Raw genomic sequence first — 27,003 nt, 5'->3', positions numbered from 1 at the left:
ACAGCATTTGTATGACACAATCAGCAAAGAACTATCTTAAACTGAATGTTCATTAAAATCGACTCCTTCGCAGATTATTACATGATCAAGTTTGTTTTGATGATATCATGATTTCCACCAGTTCTAGGTGACTTGCGTATCTGTTACAAACACATCACAGCTGCATGTAGGTCCACCTCATCTTCATGTTGCACTTTTGAGAATATCTGAGAACATTGAGAATGCAGTGAGCTCAAGGGAGGACACCGTCTGAAACTCGACAGTTATTTTAGGACAGTATTGCTTTAGAATAACGCATTTTGATCTTATATTTCCTAATATTTTTTTTGTATTGTTCATTATTTTTCATCAGAAATGTGTTGTGTATGCACTCCCTCCCTGCCTTATCTAAGGAGAAACGCCCTTGGTGCTCACATATGCACAATGCAAGGGCTTGATGTGGTTTGCAACATGCAAAACTAGACCAACATCATACCAGAATTTTACTTTGGTTTGCTGCCAGAAAACAATTCAGCATTTTGAGATAATACAGGAAACAAGTAGCAAACAGAAGAAAATACACTATCCGGAAGCTTTGCATCCAGGAGCTTTTCGGTTGCGCGTGGTGATTATTCAGGATGAGAGCTGTCTATGAACAGTTTCCTGGAAAGGGCTGAGAGGGTAACACTCATCCAGGTGGCCCACTGCAGCTGTATTTGCCTTTGTTGACTCTTACCACACCGCTAATGGAGTCTCACCTCACTGCAAAACGAGCCTCCACACATTTTCAGGAAGGTGAAGACAGAGACTGAGGAAGAACATGAAGAACAGAGGCATATTGCATGCTCAAACAGGACATGTGTCAAGAGTCGATGACCCACAGTTCACATATGGGTGTGTTTGACCTCTGCTCGCCCCCTCCAGCCTTTCCTCTCCTTCAGTTTCGCCCTCTCATTCAGGAAGGAGACCTTTGTGTGTGTTTAGACCAAGTCATTGGCTCTTATGAAAGGTTGCTGCAAATCAGTTTTTAAGTCCTTTCTTTCTTTACTTTAACCCGGGACGTCTTTGGCATTTTCTTCCCACTCTGTCGTTCTTTGTTTTCAGCAGTCACTTTTATCCATCTTGGTAAATGCGATTAAAGGGTAATTTACTCTAAAATGAATATTGTCATCAGTTAGGAATGCACATGTCATTACAAATTTGTATGAATTTCATTATTTTCTGGAACAGACTATTGAAGACCGTGCTGGTCACAGTTTTTCTTTAAATTATGATCGATGGATACTGCTGTTTGAAAATACTGTAAATACTTCCTTTCTTCTGCGTGACACAGAAAGTTGTGTAGCGATTTGTGTACTGGGGTTACCACGATATTTCTGCTTTTCAATAAATGCCACCTACTGTCAGAGAGTTATTCAGTCTGTCCAAAATCACATACTGTATACTTTCTCTACTATATTATAGTAGGCGAAAAACAGTATGTGAAAAACTAAGTATGACTGAATTGTTCTACTTTTTTACAATCCCATGAGGCCACGGGAGAGGATTTATGAATGGCAGTGAAGTGATGTAACTGACGCTGGTAGGTCACATGATAATGACTACATGGCGAATGTAGTATATCCAGATTACGTTCATACTACACCTATTATTCATTCTATGGTTTGTGGAACGTACTTTTTAGCGGCCGTCAAGTAATTACTTAGTCAAAATAAAGATCGACTCGAAAGTATACGATTTTGGACACAGCCATTGTCTGAACATGAATTTCTTGCAAATGCAATAATGTGATATAAAGGGGGAATAATGTACAGTCAGGTGGTCATTATCGCAAAACCCCTTCCGGGTGACCCATGACCCCTCTGCTTCACGTCAGGGTCTATTTAGCAATAATGAGCGATTGGCTTTACATTATCCGTCACTTACCTGTATGTATGTGTCCATGCCCTGCTAATCTGGTGAGTCCAAAGGTGAAGTCTAGACATAAAAAGCTGCATGTTGACAAGGCAGCGCATATTATATAGATGCTAGTGAACTAAACCATGATTAGTTCGATTGCTTTGATTATGCAGATATCCTCTGTGAAATCTTTTTTTGTTCCTCTTTCATTCTCTGTCCACTTGTCCTACATTCCCAGACTTTGAGATGTTAAAGTCAGTCATGTCGTAGTTTGTGTGTGTGTGTATGTGCATTATGTAAGGGCTATAAAAGCAAGTAAATATCAGAAGCCAAATACACCCAAGAGCCAAGAGAGCAGGCCACTCACCCACTGAAATAGCTGACATTGTTGATGCATTAACTGTGTGCGCCTCTGTCTGAGAGAATGCACGCACTGCTGTCGTTTGCAGGCCACAAGCTTCAGTTCACTTTAATGGTTTACCCAAATATCCTTTTAAAGTTCTCTTACATGTGCACATGTCAACCATACAAAGACGAAGCTGTAATTTGGATAAACTTGGATAAAGTTCTCCTCGCATATTAGCAAATATGACAGAACCTCCATTAGTGGTCGTTGTCAAAGGTAAAAAGTGAAATAAATATGTATAAAAGCTATATTTATTTAGAAATAAATACTTTTTATTACTTTTTAAATGTAAAGTTTTTTTCCATGTAAGGGTTTGGTTTTGTGTGTGCATGTGTGACTGTCAGATCATTAGGGCTTGACATTGGGAGTCAGAGAAGATTGACGGGTTTTTAAGTCTGTACACACACACACACACACACACACACACACACACACACACACACACACACACTAATGAGACACTTACAGGGTGAAGGTCACCTCCCTCTCTTCCAAACGTTCAAGTTATGTTGTTTACCTTGTTTTGTCTTTCCAAAACATTCCCAGTGCACCCAAAACACCAGTTTGTGAAGAGTAGCAACCAAGCACGTTAAAAGGATAGCTCACCCCGAAATGAAAATCATTTAATCAATTACTTACACTTATGTCATTTCAAAATGGCATTGATTGCTTTCTTCAGCCTGAAAACAAAAGAAGACATTTTGAATAATATTGTTAAGGTAACCATACAGTTTTAGTGACCATTGACTTCCATTGTATAAAATACTAATAATAATTTTTAAAAAAATCTTAAAATATTGTTGTTTGTGTTCCACAGAAGAAAGTCACACAGTTTGGTAATGACATGAGAGTATAATTATTTTTTGTGTGAGCTGTCCCTTTAAGACCGTACAAAGTGTTAAACACACTGGACATTTTTAACATAAAACGTAACCTTGTTTTATCATGTAAGCAATAAGGTACGAGAGGCTGTGCTGTATCGTGAATAAGTAACGGCTGAAGGGCGTTGTTAGGCATGACGCGAAGCAAAGTGCCTCCAACCCCTTCAGTTGTTACTTCTTCACGAATCACGATACAGCACTTGCCTCGAGTACCTTATTGCTTTTATAAAACGTTTACTTACCACACAATAAAATAATGCAACTTTCATTTAGTGAAATCACTAAAAGCCTTCCTTCCGCCAGGAAAAAATAGTCCCTAACCGTGAACAGCAACAACGTTCCAATGTGTAATCTGCATGAAAGCTCAAATAACAACAACAACATAGGAACTGCAGTGTCGCGCAGTGATAATTAGAACCGTTGGGTAATGCGGTCATAGCCGTGTTTTATCATGAATAAAGCACAGCTGTTGACCAATCAGACTCAAGGATTGGATCTAACCGTTTGATAATGTCAAATCAAATATGCTGTTTACCCAGACCAAGGTCCGCTACTTCTCATCCTTTCTCTCATATGCTGTCTTTTATACTCAGCTCACCTGATATTTTTGAGAGCTCTGTCGGTGCTCATAGGTGCTTTACATAAAGCTTATTCAGCAGTAGTATTGCAACAGTAACATTTGTTTATGCAGTCAGCATGCAAATGCGTTGTATTGTTTTTAGAGACTGTGAGTGTGTGTGTGTGTGTGTGTGTCTATCTCTCTCTCGGCATTGGGTGGGGTTTTTAGAGAAGTTGTAAAAGAAATCTGTGCTCCTAGATTAATTTAATCATATGCAAACATTCCACAAGACTAAATCTATAGATCAGCTGCCGCACATCACTTCACTGCTAACACATACAGATGTGATTAGCTCTTAACTGATTGTCCAAAAACATTAGATTAAGTGCCCTGATGTAGTGTCTTTGAAATATTTTTAGTAATTGACCGATGATCAAAAAAAAAAAAAAAAAAAAAAAACCCTGCATAAAACACACAAATAGAGCTCTCTTTTAGCAATTTTGCTAAAAGAAGATGAGTTTGGCTGACTAGTACAACCAACCTTTTTCCAAGTGCTTTTATACATGCATTACTGTGCAAACACTCTAAAATCATCCACTATATAGGTGTGTGAATGCAAGTACCAGCTACACTTGCTTGATTTTCAAAATCGCATACAGTCAAAGTACTACATTTGAGGAAGAACTTAGTTCTCGACATCTACCATTTTGGCATTGCAATGTAAATTGTGTTGCTATCACGCAAGTCCTTTCCTAAGGCCTCATGGGATAGTAAAGTTTCGTTTGTATGCATACTTTAAAATATTGCACAATATATAGGTCATCCAGGTACTTTTTGACTTCCTTTTTTATGAAGACATACTACTCTCCTAATGCCTGCTAAAACTTTGTCTGCTAAATAGTAAGAAAGTTCAAAAGTGAAGACTGCCCGGTACTATTCTGATGTGTAACAATCACTTTTCATTACCCAATCAGTTTCTTTCCAGTACAATAAGCCAACTAAAATACTGCTTAAATGTATGTGTGAGTAACATTTATGAAATTGTATTTTAAATTCTATTATTTTTATTATTATTTTCACCATGTCTGCTTAAAGAAGAAATTAAATATCCCCATGGCCATCCGCATAATCCACTCTCAAATTCCCCCTATTGTCTTTCTTCAGTCTGTACTACCATCTGGCCATTTTCACCCTTTTAGAAACAAATCAACTGTATGATCATGCATATTGAAAAAGTTTGGGAAACTTTTTTTTCACACTCACAGTAAGGTAAGGTCTTCTGTGATAAATAAGTTCAACTTACTTTATGTAAAAACTTTTGGCAGTCCAGTCAAATAATTAAACATTTTTATTAATGATTAAAAAATGCTAAATAAAACTTTAAAAATAAAATGCAGCCTTGTGAGAAATAGAAAATTTTCTCTTTCTCACAAGGCTGCATTTTATTTTTAAAATGTATTTAAAATTATTATTGCAATTTTAACAATTTTCCCCCAGACTTCAGTGTCACATGATCCATCAGAAATCATTATTGCTGATTTGAAAAGATAACTCTTTATCGTCCAATCCGTTGTGTTGCTTAATATTTTTGTGAAACCATGATACATTTATAAGATATAAACAGAAATATTTAATTAATCTTGATTTTAAATGTATAAATGTCTTATTTATTCTCTCACTATTGGTCAAAAACGTACACTTTAAAAAAAACCCGTTAATCAAAACAATGTTGTCATGTAAATGAAAGGCCAAAACGAAAAATGAAAAATCCTTAATGCATACTTAATGAAAGCATTAATTTATTTTAAAAAAAAAAAATCTTACTGGCCCTAAACTTTTGAACTGTAATGTACTTTGTGTAATGTACATAATAAATACATGTATACAAATGTAATCAAATTATTCACCCCCATTGTAAATCTGGTGTATTGGCAAAATGTACAGACCTGTTACATGTACAGCTGTTTGCAATGAACAAATCAAACAAATGTAATTGAAATAACTCAAAACAACAATGGTTTCCGCAAATTCAACTGATAATGTAGCTTTTAATGACTTCTGCAGTCTCAAAATTATTCAACCTCCTGAATAAAATCACTCCGAACAGTACATATCTGCAAAACAGGTGTTGTCTCAACCACACCTGATGCTAATCATTGAAATATCTTAACTGGCTAAGATTGCTGTGTAATGTTTGACTGCATGTTAGTCATATGGCTAAGTGAAAAGAATGGTCTAAAAAAATTAAGAGAAGATATCGCCTTCACAAACAAGACACAGGATACAAAAATGATAGTGAAGGCACTAAATGTTCCTAGAGACACCAATGGAAGCATAGTTTGCAAGTTCAATGTTAAAAGAACAGTGGTTGCGTTACCTGGACAGGGCAGATAAAGGAAGCTATCAATGGCTGCAGCCAGATTTCTGAGAAGGAAGGTTCAGAAAAACCCTTGAGTGACTGCAAAAGACCCGCAGCAAGACATGGTGGCAACAGGCACTTAGATGTCAGCTTGTAAGGCACTTACTAAACGCATATCAGAAGAACTCCATAACGTACACCACTACTGACCTTGAAGGGATAGTTCACCCAAAAATTACCCCTTGATTTACTCACCTTCAAGTCATCCTAGGTGTAGGCCTATATTACATTCTGCTTTAAAAATGTCTCTATACTCTTTATAATGGAGGATTTCTGTTTTGAAGTCTATCAAAGAGCATCCATTCATGATAAAATTCTTCCACGCGGTTCCGGGGGGTTAATAAAGGCCTTCTGAGGTGAAGCGATTTGTTTGTGTAACTAAGAACGATATCAATATTTAAGAGGTTATCGTCTAAAATAACTAGCTTCCGGCAGACGGCCGTACGTATCATTTTATGACGAAAGTGTAACCATTGACAACATAATGATGAACGCGGAAGCGAAGACGATAGAGCAAAACAAAAAAAAACAGACCGAATTAGAAGTCTAAAACTACCATTTTTAAAGACAAATGTCGGAGGAACATGAGTTTGTTGCCCAGCCCTGTTTGATCCCTGAGAGGCGTCTTAGCTCACGCTACTCCTACATCCTACGTCACACATCGTCAAGTGTTACTCTTTTGGCATAAGTCGACTTGCATGGGCCGTCTGCCGGAAGCTAGTTATTTTAGTCAAAGTTTTAAATATGGATATTATTGGGCGTCAGGTTATACATCTCGTTTGCAGCAGGTCATATCAGCTAAAGTACTAAAGATGCTTGCCAATGAAGGGGTTGAAAAATGTTGACTGCTGAAGTTATTGAAAGTTGCCTTTTCAGTTTAATTTGAGGGATCCACTTCAAACATTTGTTGTGTTGAGCTATTTTTCACTGATTTGTTCATTGCGAACAGCTAAAAGTCTGTAAAATTTGGCAATAAACCTGGTTTGCAGTGGGGGTTGAATAATTTCGATTACAACTGTATCTTTATGGTAATATGCAATTCCAGTCATATGCAGCCATCAGTTTTTGTGGCTTGTGCATTAAACTCCTCTAATGTCTTGCTCTGTGGCTTTTGAGGTTTTGGTTTCAGTCATTAAATTGATTTCTAAATCACACCGTCCCTCAGGACCATCCACCCATTCCAAGCACTTCCCATTTATCTGACTTGCTTTTAAATCATTATGTCCGTTTCTCTGCAATTTTGCTTATTATTGGCAGTATGTTCATTGTTGACATGAATTGGCATGGCTGCCACTGTGACTTGGTTACTATGATGTCAGTTTAATTGAGTTGCAGTTGAATTAACATTCAGTTGTATGAAGATAAATGTTCTAAACCATGTCATTGTTTCCCAGTGATCTTCATTAGTAGTCATGTCAATGTTGTTCATATCATTAAGGGAATTATTTTATTCTGCTCTCTGTACAAGGAGTACTGATGTGGTTGGTAAAACTGAATTGAATTATGCTGAATGCCACCTAATTGTTTTATTTTTTTTAATTTCCATTTGTGTGTTTAGGACTCCAACATCCAACCCAGCCTTGTCACCCTCAAAGTTGACCCAGATGGATTCTTCCTCTACTGGTCTGGAGGGACCAACATGGTCAGTAAAACTTGCTAATACCAGTCCTGTCATGTCACTCAGTAGGATACTATGGAAGTCAATGGAACCAGAAACTGTCTGGTTACTGATATTCTTCTAAATATCAGAAAATTGAAAATGGTAAAACTCAGCTGTTTAACTCTGAGGGAGTTGTTAAATGAGCCTATTTCCAAAAAAAGTGGAGTATCCCTTTAACGATAACATTAAAAATTAAAATATCAACCGAAACCGAGATGGTGACCTATATATCGTGCATCTTTAGTTTCTGTTGTGTCTGCATTTTGGAGAGGTTACCATTGTGCTGAAGAGTAGAGCCTGTGGTCTACAACTGTTAAAAAAAGAAAATTCTGTCATCTTTGGCCTCGTGCACAGTGTAAAGTTTCAGGAGAGACAACCTCATTTATATGCAGGAGACAGACCCCTATATAGTTCTGTGTGTGTACAGAACACGACTCCTGCGATGATTGACACCCTGGTAATGTAATGTTCTCATATCTGCTATTCAGACCAAAGTCATATTACAGTGACGAACACTCCTTGTGTTCAGCAATTTTAACTAAAGCACAGTTGATTGAGGCGTTTTGTTTTGTTTGTTTAAAGGCTGTTTCATAGAAGGCGTTCTTGCAGTGTTGATAATGTCCACTTGCAAGGGTTTTTAGGGGTTGGCTCATACAGTGATCAAGTTAAAAAGAGCAGGTGCGGGTCGCATATTCAGATATTTTAGTCTTTTTTTCAGCATTAATCATTTCCGTTTATTCTGTTGTTTTTTACTGTCTTTTTCTTGTTCGCCAGTTGGTGTGAACTTTTGACTGAAGTAAAATAACTATTTTTGTAGTAAAGCCGAGTAGATTATATATTTTTACATTTTGAATGTATTACTATTTGTTATTGAATTCAATTTTATAAAAAAAAGAGGCCATGGAGTGTGACGTCATGTCAAACTAGACTTTAAGCTCACGGAATTTCTCGACATTGTAATAATTACGTGATTTTGTAATGAATTCAAACGCACCGTTGAATGGAGAAAAATACAGTACTCTTGAAAAACAAACATTAGGCAGGGGTGTAGAGTACGCAGAGGGCGTGTAAATTCCATGTAGTGGTTTTCGTGGGCAAATGTCAATAAATCTACATTTAAATTCATGTCAATAAATCTACATTTAAATTCAAAGAGACAAGATATTCTGAGCATGACCTGGGGCCTCATGTATAAAACTTTGCGTAGATTTCATCCTTAAAGTGTGCGTACGCACATAAGGCAGAATTTGCGTACGCACAAAAATGTTCAGATTTATAAAACCGTTCGTACGCCAGAACCTACGCAGAATTCACTTTATATATCCCAGTCAGCGGGAGATTATGCGCACGTGCGTCTCCTCCCCGAAATAACCATATATGGAGATTACAACGCCTAGTTTAAATATGCATATCCTAATCTGCATATCATTTGCATATGATTATTCATCCACGTGATACCAAGTTTAACGGTAGGCTACAAGACGTTAGGAAAATATAAAATGCGGATGTGCCGTCACATTATTACAAACATTTTTTTTTTTTTTAGTAGCCTATATCCTTGTTTTTGAATGAATAAATGAAATAGTGTTAAATACATTTCAGAGAAAGTTTTTCTCAATCTTTTCCACTGGCCAAAAATTTTTTTTTAATTGATTTATATTTTAATGGAAAGAGTGAGATAGACATGGTTGTGTGCATTATTTGCACGAAACAGTTTTCTCAGACAATCTCTAGTTAAAACATTAAAACACAGCATGCCAGAAGAAAACTGTTCAAAAGCAATGCATCCACAACAAATAGGTCTTTCTATTTATTGAATATATATATATATATATATATATATATATATATTGTAACTTCTCAGTAATGATTTCATGTAGTTTAAGAGTTTAACTTAATGAGAATGGCGTCTAGTCTATTTAATCTAAATGTTTATATCAGAAGTAAAACATAGTTTAAACCATTTTCTTATTTATTTAAACTGTTATTGTGAATATGGACTGTATTTATGATTTGGACTCATAATGAAGATTTACGCTTTTACTCCATCTGCCGTTAGATTATAGGCTATATGTGCGTCAGTTTCACCAAACAGTCCAACGCACGCCGTGTGCTGGCGTGGTCATTTAAGAAGGGATGGATGTTTGCTTCAAGTAATGATAGGTTTGTGAAATTATATTTGTATTATCTTTCTGTAGATGTATAATTTTCTTTAGATTCTCTGTCTAATAGTAAGCAAAAAGACATTTGACTCCAGCTCACCATCGGTGTCGCCAAAACCCATACTCTTCTAAAAGAGTGCGTACGCACGGTCAAGAGCATCCTTACGGTGCGCACTTATTTACGCCAAGTTTATTTTTTATAAATCCCGATGTGCGCGTGGAAAAATGCGTACGCATATTTCTATGCCCATTTTGTGCGTACGCAACATTTATACATGAGGCCCCTGATGTTTTATTCTTATCCAAAGCTGGGCAATATAAGCATTATGGAGCTCTGAACACTGTTATGTAACATTTATACTCAAAGTCAAAGCCGGATAACCCACGGGTAGAAACTTAAAATGACACCTATGTCCAAAGGGATGGAGTTTAGTGCACAAATAAAATGATCACTGAAGAAATGTATCGTAAAGTCAGCTTTTCAGGTGTTATGCGTCTTTCAGTCATTCTCATGATTTGGGATTGCTCCTGTCTGCCTCAATGCTGGTTTGCGTCTATAAGCTCTGTAAAGCTTTCTGTTTTGAATCTCTATTTACTATCATTGCTTTTTGTTTATATTGCTAAAAATAACTGGCTCATCAAAATATATTAGGTAGTCTAATATTGCCTTTCACATTAATCTGTCATCTCTATCTTTTATCTAAATCATTATCGCTAGCACAACACGTTATAATCTTGCTAGCCTGTTAACCTGCCATCCGTGCTCGCCGTGTTTTTTTTCGCGCACGATTTTTACAAGTCTATCAAACAACTGTGGTAAGTGGGATCAGTCAACAAACACAGTGAGAGCCCGTGCAGCAGGACAACTGGGTGACCGTGAGGTGCTCTAGTCGCAGGACAAAACGTGCTCTTCCCTTCTGATTACCATAACAAATAGATTCTCCCGACTCAGTGAAACTCCCACTGAGAAACCTGTTGAAAGTGCCCTAGTTATTGGTGATTCTATTACACAGAACAGAGACACCAGCAAACATAGTCACATGTTTGCTGGAGACAGAGCACCTGACATCAATGGGATGGTATGGTGCTGCTCTTCTCTCTAGTAATATGGCACGTAGTGTTAGAGCTCAAACATGAATTAGGGTTCAGGTCAGGAAGCAGACAGACTGGCTAAACCGACCGTCTGCTAGCTGTCTCGCATCACTGAGGTCAGATAAATCCCATCACAGAAACTCTTTCACCTACATATCATCATATAGAGACTGTTCCCCGAATTAGGGAATACAAAAAACTCCCAAAAATGTAATTGATGTTCAACAAATAAAATGGATATAATACAAATTAACAAATGATAAAGCTCGGGTTGCTGAATATTTGATCCCTTACTTCAAATCAACAAATGATAAAGTTTGGGTTGCTGAATATTCGATTCCTTACTTCAAAAGCACTTATTGTTAATGATTATAACCTAGATGTGCTGTGTTTGACAGAAACCTGGCTAAAACCAGATGATTATTTTACTTAATATGAGTCCACCCCCCAAGATTATTGTTATAAACATGAGCCTCATCTGAAAAGCAAAGGGGGAGGCGTTGCTGTAATTTATAGCAATATCTTCAGAATTAATGAGATGTCTTGTTTCAAATATAATCCTTTTGAAGTGTTGGTGCTTAATGCAACACTATCTAATGTAAATGATAAATCACGTTTGAGATTTGTGCTGGCTACTGTATACAGGCCACCAGGGCACCATGCAGACTTATCAAAGAATTTTCTGACTTTCTATCAAGTCAGTTAGTACTGGCTGGTGATTGTAATAAACATGTAGATAACAAAAAAATATGCATTGGGATTGGCATTTAAAGACATTCTGAACTCTATAATAGTGATTCGACACGTGTCAGGACCTACTCATTTTTGTAATCTTACTCTAGATCTAATATTATAACATGGAATTAATGTTGATGCTGTTGAAATTCTGCAGCAGAGTAATGATATCTCAAGATAAGACGATTAAAGAAAATAGTCCAACCCCAGATGTTTCCAAGCAGCACATCATGACTTTATTAAATTCTTTACTTACAAGATTGACAAAATCAGGGAGAAAATAACTATGCAACCGTCTACTACAGTATCGCTGAGGAAAAATACGATTCATTCATTGCTATAGACCTTATGTAGCCCCGCCCCTTTTCAGCGCTGTGCTCGTTGTCTTTTCACTTCCGGTCTGTATTTCCACAGCGATCTTGCATAGGTATGAATGAACTGCTCGTAAAAAAATCCCGGTCGACATTTGTTAAGACATCTGCTTTACAATGCTTATGATAAACATTACAATGCTCGTGATAACTTTTGTTAACTCTACAATAAGTAAATCCACTTCACCAGCTAATTACTCCTCGACAGCGATGCCATAGAAATATACAGAGCAACCGCAAAAAAGGAAGTTCAAAGACAATATTCTAAAGATGACGGCGCCCACGTTTCTCTGGTGCATAAGGTCTATAGGAGAGGAAGATTTTTCTAAACTCGTTAAATCATCTAGTAAATCGACAACATGTATGTTAGACCCTATATACTGCCTAATCTATTGAAAGAGATGCTTCCAGAGGTCATAGATTCTCAATATGATTAATTCATCTTTGTCATTAGAATACGTACCAAAAACTTTTAAGCTATGATTAAACCACTTGTTAAAAAAAACACAACTTGATCCTATAAAATTAGTCACAGGCAGATCTCGAATCTACCTTTTTTGTCTAAGATACTAGAAAAGTAAGTATCCTCACAACTGTTCCTTTTTAGATAGAACGTCTAATCAGCATCTCTTGATATGCCATACCTGTGGCTGTGAGGTGGATGGATTATCTCTGAAAAGGAGAAGTGCTCACTAACACAGCAATATTTGTGATGAAAAATGTTGGCAAAAACAAAAGAAAGTGCGAAAATGTATAATTTTGCTCAGTGTATATTCAAATGCGCATACCCATAGACTAAGCAGGTAATATGCATGTGCACGCCATCTATATATATATATATGCTTGTACCTTGGAACCTATTTCAAGGTTTGCGCTCTCGAGCCACCAAACAAAACACTGTTGTTGTGCGAATGAGCGGGCGGCGGAGTGTTTTAAGGGTTTTCTGTTAGATGCCCCTTAGTTAATAACTAATGATTTTTGCAACTGAAGTAAATTGATCAAAACTAACTTTAGTTGGACAATAACTTTTGTTCTAGAGCTGCTGTAAAGCCAAAACAATCTATGTTACTTTCATTTCCTATTGTCACTGTAAAACTGCTGTGAAACTTTCCATATTGTTAAAAGCGCTATTTTTTTTTACCCCTAACCTAATTTTACCTGTCCTCCCAATTTTGCCATATCTAGTATCAGTCATATCTGCGTCATTTCTCTATTTGTGTCCGTGTCTCTCTCCTCCCGCCATACAGGCTACTGGCTTATCATGTGAGTGCTCATGAATGAAATTAAATTTTAGCCAGTGAAATTCAATCAAAGCATCCTCCTATCCTTTCTCTCACTCTCTCTTTAGTTATAATAGATATGTTCTTCTCCCTCTTTTCTCATGTTCTTGTGCTGATCAGTGTGGCATGTGTGGTATGAGGACGCAGCTTAATCTGTTTCCAGTGAATTTAGATAAGGGACTTTCTGCAGTCAAAGAAGGCACAGCGCAGTGTGTGTAAACTCACATAAACTCGGCAGCAAATTTATGTCTGTTGCCAAGACCAATTGTTTATTTTGCTAGCTTGAGTATGCTATTTGGAGATTCCTTCATGTGCCGAAGGTGCTAATGTGTTTACTTCCTAAACATTGAAGCAACAAGCTGAGAATCTTCTGTTTTGGGGGCCTGTGTATTTAAATCGATAAGGAAGTTGCATTTGTGTTCCGATACGGTATTAGGACACTAGGCCGATCTTTGCCTGAGGAAAGACAGTAACCTTGTTTGGTGTAGGGAATATTGGCCCTGGGGAGCCCGTCCTCTCCGGTTAATAGTAAAGAGGCCACCTCATCTCATCTCTTCAGTAACTTACTCGCACATTCAGGCACATTTATATTTAATGTCGCTATTATTATATTTAATGATGCCATTATCCAACACACTCCATTTCTTTTCCTTCCAAGTACTGAAAGGTTGTTTAAAGTCAGCCACACTTCCATGAATCCAGTTTTATGTCATTCTCTGTTCCTATTTCTCTTCTTTTTTGGCCAGTTCGATAATGTTGGTGATCTCTCACACACACCTTCTCACTGGCTCACAATCACGTACGCAGTCAAGCTTGATCGTTTCGTTAAAGCTACTCTGTGTGATTTTTATCCCCATCTAGCGGTGAAAAGGACCAGGTATGTGACCATCCAGTAAATATTAGTTTCTGTTCCTCCCAATTCCGATTTCGTTTTAACTCATACGGTGGCTAATGTAGTCCAAGATTAACATGGCTTCTTCGACCTCGTCCATGAGTGTTAACTCAAATGTAAACGCAAAAGGCGAAGCTTTAATTAACGGGTATGTCCCTCTTTGGCTAATGTACTTTCAAGATGGAGAGCCAACATGGCGACCGACATTAGAACCCCTTACCTGTATGTATTTTCAATGGCATATTATATACTCACGAGATTATTTTATTACTTGAATGAAGTAAATATACATTAATGAGCATGTGTATTTTTGAAAGAACTAAGTGTTTTTAGCTGAGAATAAACTAAAAGAGTTGCACAGTGTAGCTTTAAGAAATTAAACTTGATTTTGCAGGCACATTCACTCGCGTTGTGGTAGAACCGGTTTTGTGTAGGAAAACACCCTTGAACTCTGAGAACTGTATTTTTTTTCTGCTGTTTTGATGTTTGTGTATGGCTGAGCCACAGGGTTCCCTGTGCTACCCATTGAATATTCAAGTTTGCATGCGTGTCCGTCACAATGCTCTGTTATTCTGTGTTGCATGTTTGTGGGTGTGTTATGGCCTATGTGTGGCCTATTTTCTAGGCAAATCTAGTAACTGGATGCCACATAGCCTTCGGCTCTACAGGTAGAGACATGAATACCAGGAATCAGTTGTTTTTAGGACTTTCTCCCAATTCTTTTATTGGGTTGCTTGTATTTCTCAGTTACAACTCACACAGTATGTGTAGTGATGCGGCATGTCCAGACCCTGTCACGTGAAATTGCAAAATTCAGTTTAACATGGTGTTTTAACATAAGTGTGTGTACACAACCACCCTATAATGATAAAAATCCATCCAGTGTTTATTTTTTATTTTTTTATATACATCACAAGCACCGTCTCGGTACAAGGAAGCCATTCGCAGATTCTTGGCAAACTGACATCAATTTTCACAGGCCCCGCCCACGACTGTTGACGGACACTGCAGCTTTAGCATAATCTGTCCTGAGTGAGCTGTACACAGTCCACCACTGTTTCAATGCTGGAGCAGCTGTAGACAAGAATGTCTCCTAAGCGATTCATGTGTAATGGTGTTGGGTGTAAGAATGAACAAAGCAGTCTTCATTTACTCCTAACACCTGAGCTGCTGAAGACGCTGTGGATTACTTTTGTTTTTGAAGGGAACGCACCCCCCAAATCTACCTAAATGCATCCATGTTTGTGCAAATCATTTTACACCAGACTGCTTTGTGAATGAGGGTCAGTAGTACAAGATTTTGCTAAAAAGTTGTTGCGCAAGGATGGATCCGTACCAACTTTTCTTGATCCAGCTTATAGTCTCCAAAGCGATAGGCCTAATGTTACTGGCCACGGTAGTGGTGCGCACTTTATTACAGTTCATCTGATTTGTTTTACGGATATACATTTTTGCAGGTAATTAAGCACCCCCCATGAAAAGTTCTGTATATATTTGTTTACTGTTAGTTGTTATTGTGTATGTTGCTGTGTATGTTGATGATAATGAAAGGATAGAGAGAGTTAATAGATAAGACTTTAATGTGCACTTCTTATACTGTTTTGTTCAGCTCTCGCAGTGATTTTCTGGAGTAAAACGAATGCTTCATCTTTTGTGTGATGTACAATAAACTTTATAAAACTCATAAGTAAATTTTTGGTCCTCATTCGAACGGGATCCGCTTCCGCAGGCTTGTATTAATAGTGGATAAAACCAAGATGACAAAGTCAGTTATAACTGACTAAACAAAACTATACCTGTTCTATCTCCATATAGCATATAATCTCATATATAGCATATATCTGAACACTGCTAGTACAGTTTCTGTTCTGATATTTTCATTCCGAGATGAGATTATCCAGACAACGGAGCCTGAGCTTTCGAAGCTCCACCCTCTTCAGAGGAGGTCAGAAGCACCAGCTCATTTGCATTTAAAGGGATGCACACAAAAAGGCGTCTTTTTGCTCATCCCCAAAAAGTAGCAATTTTAACATGCTGTAAAAAAATGATCTGTGGGGTATTTTGAGCTAAAACTATGTAGTTTTTTCAACCTTGTGTAATATTTTTTCCAAAACACTTGAGTTCTTGACAAAAAGAACTACAAAATTCGACTGCTTTACGGCATACATCACTTCCCCCAATTCTTCAAATTCCGATGCGAGATCCCAACCAGCGTTTTTTTTTACCTGTATGTTGTCATGGCTGAAGCAGCAAGTAAAACCAAATGTGAAGTGCGTCAGAAACAGAGCGTGCAGGCGATCAGTTTACTGTTGTGTTGTGTAGCTTCGTCCCTCGCCTAGGGCTGTCGCGGTTATGGAATTTCCCTTGCGGTATTATTGAGTGGCTCAATAGCGCGATATGCGGTATTACCGCCATTTATTTATTTAATTTATATGTTTTTGTTGCTATATAAATAAAGTTTACGATGTGGACAAAAACGAGGTCATTTTCAGTAACCATTAACCGAAACTAAACAGCGTCTACAATATATGCCCATTGAAAGACTTTCACTCAGCGCGCATATTGTTATGACAACGGACTTTGAGCGAGTCATTGAACCGTTCATTCAACTAACACGTTTAAAAAAGCTGATTCATTAAAAGAGATGTAAAGAAACAATATGTTAATTATTTTTAATATTGATGTTCAACTTTTCAAGGCTCAGCTGAGCAGCAATAAGTCGCATGGGCAACGCTGAAGCTGATGCTTCACTTATTAGAGACCCATTGATTCAATGCGTGACTCAATGATTTTATTTCGGCTTCCTTGTGTTGTGGGATGCTGACCAGCGCTGCTGCTGATGCGCATTTATGGGAAAATACCCGTGAAGAGAACGTTAAAATGATGATGCAACAAATATTTCCCTTTGACACGACAAGCTTTTCACGACTTCAAAGACGTGAAAAGCTTGTTGGCTGGTAATTGCACGCGCTCTGCCGATCATTCACTGTCTGTGTGAAGCCTGTAGGCTACACATCGCCATGATAATCCATGTGTATTGAATGTGAGTTCATAATGATAACAAGACTGTTTAAGTTCAAAACAAGAAGGGTATAGCCTTATAAAAAAAAAAAAAACGTGAATATCGTGGTTGCTGCGGTTACGTGCAATCCTCTGCGGTTGACTTGTCAGAAGCGCTGTACTATAATATTGCGGTTACCGCGACAGCCCTACCCTCGCCGCATTCAATGTAGACTGCATTGCTTTCTTTTGAGGGCGCTTAAGACACTCAAGCATCCCTGTAGAGCTGGGGCGGGCAGCTCGCGTCAACTCGAGACGTGAAAGTATACGGATTACTGAGTTTGGTAGGGGCTACATTCTTGCAAGTAAATAATACATGATTAGACGGACAAAATAATCGGTCAGGATAACTATCCTATGTCTGCTGGCTGATAGTCATGTTTTTGGTGAAAGTGTCTTGCCTCAGGCTATAATGCAAATCGATTTTTTTAAATTTGCAGATTCATCTATGGTAGCTTGATATTATAATATTGACGACATGGCTATTATCTACCAACAAACATTGAATTGAATTAGCATATCCATTATGTAAAACAGTAGCCAATAGACTAACGTTACTATAAAGATGCTGGCTTGTAAACGTGAGGTACGTGATCTTTTGACGTTTGATAAAAATAAAGCCCATGAAACAATATTCATATGACATGCTGAAATATATGCCAATGTTGAGTCTGGAGTCTGCCCAAGATGTGAGAACTCCTTCCTTCTGCAGAGTTTGGGGGTATCGCTTGTCAACAAATGGACGCGTGTATTCCCTAGTGTAACCATGACCGATTTTACAACAGTAGAACAAGACAATACTGTTTCCCAGCTTTAGTGGGACCCCGCGAGCAAAATTAAAATAATAACATAATGCTGCTTTTACACACACCAGTGGGGACATCAGAGACTTATTTTATATCTTGTAAAAAGGGGCATAATAGGTGACCTCTAAGTCACTTAAGAATATGGTAGATACCAAATGAAAAGTCATTTTTCTTTCTCTTTCAAGCAAAGTCATGTCACAGGAAGTAGAAAGAGGAAAAAGTGAGTGTGTGTGTGTGTGTGCGTGTGTGTGTGTAAAAGTACACTGCTATTCTTCCTTATTGACCGAACACATTTGTGTGTGTCTGTGTGTATGTTGTATATTTTACAAAGTGCATTCAAGTGATATAATGTAATCAAGCTACTTGAACTACAAAAAAAAAAAAAAAAAATGCTTCTTACCAAATACTTTCTGTAGCTCATTTAGAATTGTGTGTATAAACAAAATGGGTGTATAGCAGTAAATGGCTTGTATAGTTTTTATTGGGTGCTTGAAGAAATCGCTGTTGAACGTCTGACTTGCTAAACCATTATATTTATGGTTATATTTCGGAAAGTATAGCACCAAACATAATAATAATAATAAAAACTGAATTCGATACAAAGCAGGGTGTTTGTATTCTATAATAAACATGGTTATCTCAGACATAAAATTTAATAAATGGCTTTTCTAAACAAAAGGAAGCTTTCCATAAATCTTGTAAACCACTGCCATTGAGGAATCAATAATAGATTAGCGTTAGCATCAAAAAGCTCCATCAGACATGCATTTGATCAGATTTTAGAAAAGTTGTGGTTCTCTAAAGGATGTGGGATTGTGTACATTAATATCGCTGTCCTTAATGGCAGACTGTGGCTTGTGATCGGAGGTTATAACAGCACTCTTCTTCAATTAGCAGGATTTGTTTGTGGTAAAGCAGGATGAGTTGCCCATCTGCACTGAAGCTAATGGCTAATGAATAAGGCAAGGCTGCATTAGCCTTTCCTTTGGTTCATTTTAAACCACACTCATTTTGGCTTTTCTTGCTCTCCTCATGTGTCTGTTTTCACTCCTTATACTGTGACAGTGCAGTAAGTTATACGGCTTTACTTTCACTTTCACTTTGAACGGAAAGGGCGGAGTGACTAATTGAGGCTAATTAACGGCGGAAAGGGAAATGAAGGAAAGGTATATTTAACAAAGGGGAAAGAGGACACGTCACCGAGGTATGTTGGTTTGACCTGTGAGTGGAGTTAGCGACTACCGATGTAGAATGGACTTTGTCCTGTGATGGGTGAACCGAGGCTTCCTTCTCATGCTGCCTGTTGCGACGTGGAGTCTGGAGACTTCCAATACGACGCACCTCAAAGACCGGCGGTTTTAAGTGAACTGTTCACCCAAACAACGGGTTAGCTTCCCTCCGGGAGCCTGACGAAGACCTCCCGCTCGCCTGATGCGATTTCTGTCTGATTCCGTCTGCCAAAACTGGTCAGTGTGTTCTACGCTCAGTCATAAACTACACGTTCACACACACACACACACACACACATACACACACACGCATTCCATTCATATCCGCATATGTTGTTACTGAATATCTATGCTTTTTGCTTGTGAATTTGAATCTGTGCTTTCGTTGGTATATGTGATTCCAATATGTGTTTTGCTCTTTTCTTTCTTTGTTTTCCCTTTTCTTTATAAGTTTGGCGGGACTATCGACACCCGAAACTGCCTGTGTGGACGACCAAATTGAGTGTCAACCCCGGTGTTCTATTGTTTTGTAATCATGTGAGAACTGATAATGAACTCTAATGTTGAGAATACCTATTCTTGCTGACTAATTGATTTATTTTGCTTTCAAAATCAGTAACTTCTGATGTTGTAATAAATTACTGTTAAACTTACACCTTTGATATTTGTTTTTGTGTGTAATCAGTGGTTTTCTTTTCTATCTTGGGTTGTTTAAGTTTTGTCAGTTTTATAAAACTGTCTGGCGCCCGAACTTTCTTTGTGAAATAATTAATTTAAGATTAGGGCACCACCCACCACTGTTACAGAGTGGCGCCCGAACAGGGACTTGAATTGAAGGAAAAAATATAATAATTTTTTTTTTTTTTGAAAAAAAAAAAAAAAAAGAAACTGATCAAACTGTCAATTTTGGAAAATGTTAAGTGGGTGTATATGATTGCGTATTTGTATGTGACTGTGTGAGGATAAGTAATGTTTAAAGTGTGACTTTAAAATTTGAATAGTGTTAGAACAGAAATCAGAAATTGTTCATTTGTTTATTGAACCTTGAAATAACGTTGTATTTTGTTTTTTTCATTTTTATTTATTTATTTATTTTTTTTTCCTCACACTACTGACACACATTACATTTTTTCACACTTCATTGAATATTCATACACCATTGAATCATGACCACAACCCCATCTCCTTCGTCAACCTGTGTGGATATTGACGCTCCAGACGTTGCAACCCCAAATTGGCCCACTGCAGCATATACCCAGTTTACCCCTGGACCGCTATCACTTCCTGTCTTCCATGGCCCACCATACATCCAAACTCCTTCCAGCTATCCAGGAGCCCATGGAGCGCAAGTACAGTTTGCTTCCGCACTGACTGGCAGCCCTCCAATGCAGTCCTCTACCTGGAACCGGGGACCTGGACCTATGCATCTATGCACGTCACCTGAACTTGCTACTTCCTCTTCTGTGGCACAGCAGGATTTGCCCGGTGTACTGCCCACTCCTGGTAGAGAAATGCAACAACTTACTTTACAAGTTCAAGGTAATTGGGATACACTGCTGGACTTCATAAAGAAACAGGAGAGAGCAGTTTCTGAACTTACCCAGGGGTTGAGAGTAACTTCTTCTCAGCACTGTGACCAGATTACCCACCTTGCTAAGCAAATAAAGGACAACCAGCAGCAAGTTCTTACTTTCGTTGCTTCGAACAAAAAACAGAATGAGGAGGAGAATGATCAACTCACTAAAGCCATTAAACTCATGATTGCAGGTGAACTTCAAAAAGTCGAAGCTACCTTTGTCTCTGAGGTGCGCTTCATGGTGGATCAGCTTCAGCAGGAACTTCAACAAGACCTCAAAACCCTGCAGCAGAACTTCCAACAAAGCCATGACCAGCATACAACTGATATTCATCAGTGCAATGTCCAAATTGCTAGTCTTTGTACAGACTTCAAAAAGTTTCAAGCTGAAATGGTGGATCGAAGCAGGATGCATGAGAAGAAATTAGCAGATCTAATTAAGGCGAGTATATCTTTACCCCCTGGCACTACCTCCGTCTCTCCACTGCCGTCCGCCGTGACTGGTCCTGCAACTCCTCCCACAACCACAGTAGTAAGAAGTGACCACCTTAAGATAACCTTTCCCACCTTTGGAAAGCCATCAGATGACCCAGACCCTTTATTATATTTGACACGCTGTCAAGATTTTCTAGCTTTACACCCCTTGGTTGATGCAGACCTGCTGGCCACTTTCCGAACTGTACTCTATGGAACTGCCCGTGACTGGTGGGAGGTTGCTAGATCCTCTGTAACAACATGGGGTGAGTTTGAATCAGCCTTTCTTTCGGCCTTCCTGGCTGAGGATTATGAAGATGAGCTGGCTGATCGGATCAGAACCAGAACCCAGGGAGAGAAGGAATCCATCAGGGATTTTGCATTCTCATATCGAGCTCTCTGCAAAAGGTGGAAGCCAACCCTCACAGAAAGTGACCTGGTAAAAATGATCCTAAAGAATATAAAGCCCTATCTCGCCAGCCAGTTGCGTAGCAGGGTTGGCAATGTTGAGGAGCTAGTGAAGCTGGGACATCAGCTGGAGAAGGATTATTTGCAACAAGTACAATATGAGGGACGCAAGAATTTTAAACCACAACCTACAATGCCACCAAGACCAATCGCTAGCCAATCGGCAGAGAAGCCTGAAGTACAGTGCTGGCGGTGTAAAGGTTCCCATTCACCTGGAAATTGCCCTAACTTTATGTCTGCTTCCAACCAGCCCTCAGCTCAGCAGCGTTTCCCTCCTAACAAGCGGTTCTTCCAGCCGATGAAGTCTGGTGGTCCGCCTCAACAGCCGATTACTCCATCCAGCAACACTGTATCTGCAACGACTACACCATGGTCCTCTTCAGTCTTGGAAAAAAACACCACCACCTGTTCCAATATTTCAAATCGGCTAACTGCTGTACCTCAACAATTGGTGGTGCCCATCAGTATTGGTCCCTGGAGAGGGAAAGCCATTGTGGATACAGGTGCAAGTTACACCCTTATTCATGAGAGCCTTTGGACAGAACTCAATTTACCTGACAACCTTCACCCTTGGACCCTTGGTCCTCTTTATTTAGCTAATGGGGAAGCAGAAGTTCCACTAGGGTGGATGCACCTGTCGATTAATCTTCACAATAAGACTTTTCCAGTACAGGTTGCTGTCCTTTCCTACACAGCCCTTGCATATGCAGTGATTTTGGGACTAGATTTCATCTTCTCCAGTGGACTACAGATTGATGTGATGGATAAAAAATATTCCTTCAAGTCTGCCCCTGAGGAACAATATCTCTTCCAACCCGGCCAGGCAAGTATACCTAGGCTGAAACCCCAACACCTGGAAAAGAGACAACATCTGAACAGTGTTAATCAAAACCTTTCCCTACTCAGTTCAATTCCTCCCCCCCAACCACCAGTGCTATCACGACCACATGATGGCCTGGATGAACAAGCATTCATTGACCTCGCCGTGAATGGTGCTCACTTACCTCCTGACGAGAAACAACACTTACGGCAGATTTTGGAGTCCAACTCTCAGGTGTGTACACTCCAACCTGGACGAACTGATGTTCTCCAACACCACCTCTACATCACCCATCCAGTGCCCATTAAACAGCGGCCCTATCGCATGAGTCCTTCTAAACAAGCTGTTGTGAGAGAACAACTGGAAGAAATGTTAAAGGAAGGTGTCGTGGAACCATCTCACTCTGCATGGGCATCTCCTGTTGTCCTAGTTCCAAAGAAAGATGGTAAAATGAGATTTTGTGTTGATTACCGGAAGGTCAACGCCATAACCGAGAGTGATGCATACCCTCTCCCTAACATTACAGAAATTCTGGAATCCCTCTCTGGTGCATCAATTTTTTCTACAATTGACCTCAACAGTGGTTACTGGCAGGTGACAATGAGTTCAGAAAGCAAACCAATGACTGCCTTTATCACTCCATCAGGGTTATATCAGTTTACAGTCATGCCTTTTGGGTTAAAAAATGCACCAGCGACATTCCAGAGACTGATGGAAACTGTTTTGGGGGAATTACGAGGTAACATATGCTTTGTCTATATTGATGATATTATAGTGTACTCCCAAACTATAGACCAGCACTTCCTCGATCTCCAATCGATCCTCCACCGTTTGCAGACAGCGGGTTTGACTATCAACCTGAAGAAGAGCAAATTTTTTCTTCAGGAGCTGACATTCCTTGGACATGTGGTGAACATTCATGGCATTTCCACAGACCTGAGTAAAGTAGAAGCCATCCGGTCATACCCAGTACCTCGTAACATCAAAGAGGTTCAGCGCTTCCTTGGACTTGCCGGGTGGTACCACCGGTTTGTCCCAAATTTCTCGAGGATTGCTGAGCCCCTCAATGCCCTGAAAAGAAAGGGGCGGGCATTTTGTTGGTCACCCCAATGTCACCAAGCTTTTGAACAGTTAAAAGCTTACCTTACCTCACCTCCCATTCTGGGTCATCCCAACCTCGACCTTCCATTTATTGTATACACGGATGCCAGCGACATTGGACTAGGTGCGGTTCTGACGCAACGGAAAGACCAGAGCTCAGAGCAAGTAATTGCCTACGCCAGTAGGACCTTGAATAAAGCCGAAACGAATTACTCAGCGACCGAGAAAGAATGTCTTGCCGTCATATGGGCTCTGGAAAGGTGGCAACATTACCTAGAACCCAAACTATTCACAGTGGTGACTGATCACTCAGCCCTACAATGGGTAATGAGCTCTGCAAAAACCACCAGTCGTCTCATTAGATGGGTTCTCAGATTGCAGAAGTTTGATTTTATCATTGAGTATCGTAGAGGAAGGTTAAATGTAGCACCAGATGCTCTTTCTCGGATCCACACCCAACCTGGGTGTAACTTGTATGTCCGGCCAACGGAAGATTCAGACCTTCCAATCGGTGCCGCTACCATCTGGGAGGAGCAACACAAGGACCCGGTAATCCAAAAAATATTCCAAACGCTGGCAGGAAATGAGCAGTTGAAGGATCAGTACGAAGTAGTTGAAGATAAACTGTACCACACAACTCAGCTGAAGAGCGGCCAATGCCACTATCGGGTATGCATTCCTAGCAGTCTGATTTCCACTGTTCTCCACCACTACCATTCGAATCCTTTGAGTGGCCATATGGGTATTTACAAGACTTACCAAAGGGTGAAGGCCGTTGCATTTTGGCCAGGGATGTGGACGGATGTGAAGAATCATGTCAAAAGATGCATCAAATGCCAAACACTCAAAGGGGAAAGTCGTAAACCTGCAGGGAAAATACAACAAGTTAGCACATCACGTCCCAACGAAATGCTAGGGGTAGACATCATGGGGCCAATGCCCCGCAGTACCCTTCAGAATGAGTACCTCCTTGTCTTTGTGGACTATTTTACCCGCTGGGTGGAGCTGTTTCCTATGCGGAATGCCTGTGCACAGACAGTTGCAGCACTTTTCAGGAGAGAGATTCTGACCCGATGGGGGGTTCCTGACTTTGTCCTGTCCGACAGAGGTTCCCAGTTTATTTCTGCTGTATTCAAGGAGATATGTGGTAAATGGGGTGTCACCCAGAAACTCACTACTGCTTACCACCCTCAAACTAATATGACCGAAAGAGTAAATCGTACTCTAAAGTACATGATGGCTGCTTATGTAGAAGATAACCACAAGAAATGGGATCAGTACTTACCTGAACTACGCTTTGCAGTCAATTCAGCGGTCCAGGAATCCATTGGCATGACGCCGGCGGAGCTTCACCTAGGGAGGAAATTGCAAGGTCCAATGGACAAGCTGTTGCATGGCAAGAACCTCTCTCCCGATTTACCTTCCTATGATGTGGTCAATCAGTTAGTTCAACTTCAAGCTAAAGCCAAGGAGTGCAGTCAAAGGGCACAGAAAAGACAACTGCGGAACTACAATAAGAACCGTCGAGAGGCCACCTTTAAAGAAAAAGACCGTGTGTGGCTAAGAAATTTTCCGCAATCCAGTAGCAAACAGAACTTCAGTGCCAAACTTGCACAAAGATGGAAGGGACCTTATCGAATAATAAAGCAGCAGGGGCCCATAAATTATCAAGTGGCACTGGAATCCTCCGGGGAGGATGTGCGTACTGTGCATGTGTGTAATTTAAAAGCATGTTTTCCTACAGCTGAGGAGTTAGAGACCCAGGAAAAGAAACGACTCCTAGAATTATTCCAAGAATCCTCAGAAGAAGATGAAGAGTTCTTGGGATTTTAAGACGCCTTTTTCTACAACCTTGGGTTACTTTCTCTAGGGGGGGGGAGTGTGACAGTGCAGTAAGTTATACGGCTTTACTTTCACTTTCACTTTGAACGGAAAGGGCGGAGTGACTAATTGAGGCTAATTAACGGCGGAAAGGGAAATGAAGGAAAGGTATATTTAACAAAGGGGAAAGAGGACACGTCACCGAGGTATGTTGGTTTGACCTGTGAGTGGAGTTAGCGACTACCGATGTAGAATGGACTTTGTCCTGTGATGGGTGAACCGAGGCTTCCTTCTCATGCTGCCTGTTGCGACGTGGAGTCTGGAGACTTCCAATACGACGCACCTCAAAGACCGGCGGTTTTAAGTGAACTGTTCACCCAAACAACGGGTTAGCTTCCCTCCGGGAGCCTGACGAAGACCTCCCGCTCGCCTGATGCGATTTCTGTCTGATTCCGTCTGCCAAAACTGGTCAGTGTGTTCTACGCTCAGTCATAAACTACACGTTCACACACACACACACACACACACACACATACACACACACGCATTCCATTCATATCCGCATATGTTGTTACTGAATATCTATGCTTTTTGCTTGTGAATTTGAATCTGTGCTTTCGTTGGTATATGTGATTCCAATATGTGTTTTGCTCTTTTCTTTCTTTGTTTTCCCTTTTCTTTATAAGTTTGGCGGGACTATCGACACCCGAAACTGCCTGTGTGGACGACCAAATTGAGTGTCAACCCCGGTGTTCTATTGTTTTGTAATCATGTGAGAACTGATAATGAACTCTAATGTTGAGAATACCTATTCTTGCTGACTAATTGATTTATTTTGCTTTCAAAATCAGTAACTTCTGATGTTGTAATAAATTACTGTTAAACTTACACCTTTGATATTTGTTTTTGTGTGTAATCAGTGGTTTTCTTTTCTATCTTGGGTTGTTTAAGTTTTGTCAGTTTTATAAAACTGTCTGGCGCCCGAACTTTCTTTGTGAAATAATTAATTTAAGATTAGGGCACCACCCACCACTGTTACAATACATCTTTCTTCTCTCCTCTTGCTCTCTGCATTTCATTTTTTTTTTCTTTCAGCACTGCCATTCTCTGTCATGGACAGCTGGTTGTCATCAGTGAGGAACAGAAAGGCGTCAGTGTATCCGTTAATTGTAAACGAAGACATGACACTTCCTCTCTCCTTCTCTATATCTCTCTCCGTAGTATCTCCCTTCCTCTCGTTCTTTTTACTTCTCTTGGTTTCTTTCTCTCCCCCTCTCACTTTCTGCAGGCGTGGGAAAGCATACAGGAAATCG

General features: G+C 39.6%; 1 protein-coding gene across 4 annotated transcripts in view; it reads left to right on the top strand.

The window, feature by feature from the left end:
• Nucleotides 1-27,003, top strand: part of plcb3 (phospholipase C, beta 3 (phosphatidylinositol-specific)) — an 83,077-nt gene that overhangs the window by 10,855 nt on the left and 45,219 nt on the right. For all 4 annotated transcript variants that reach the window (XM_089128461.1, XM_039669303.2, XM_039669302.2 and 1 more), the window contains exon 2: nt 7,702-7,785. In XM_089128461.1, coding sequence (XP_088984587.1) covers nt 7,702-7,785 — 84 coding nt within the window. The remainder of the gene's footprint in view (nt 1-7,701; nt 7,786-27,003) is intronic.

Source organism: Pimephales promelas, chromosome 1 (genome assembly GCF_988280905.1).
Source record: "Pimephales promelas chromosome 1, fPimPro1.hap1.1, whole genome shotgun sequence".
Taxonomy (NCBI): Eukaryota; Metazoa; Chordata; class Actinopteri; order Cypriniformes; family Leuciscidae; genus Pimephales; species Pimephales promelas.
This window is presented reverse-complemented; position numbering and strand designations above follow the sequence as displayed.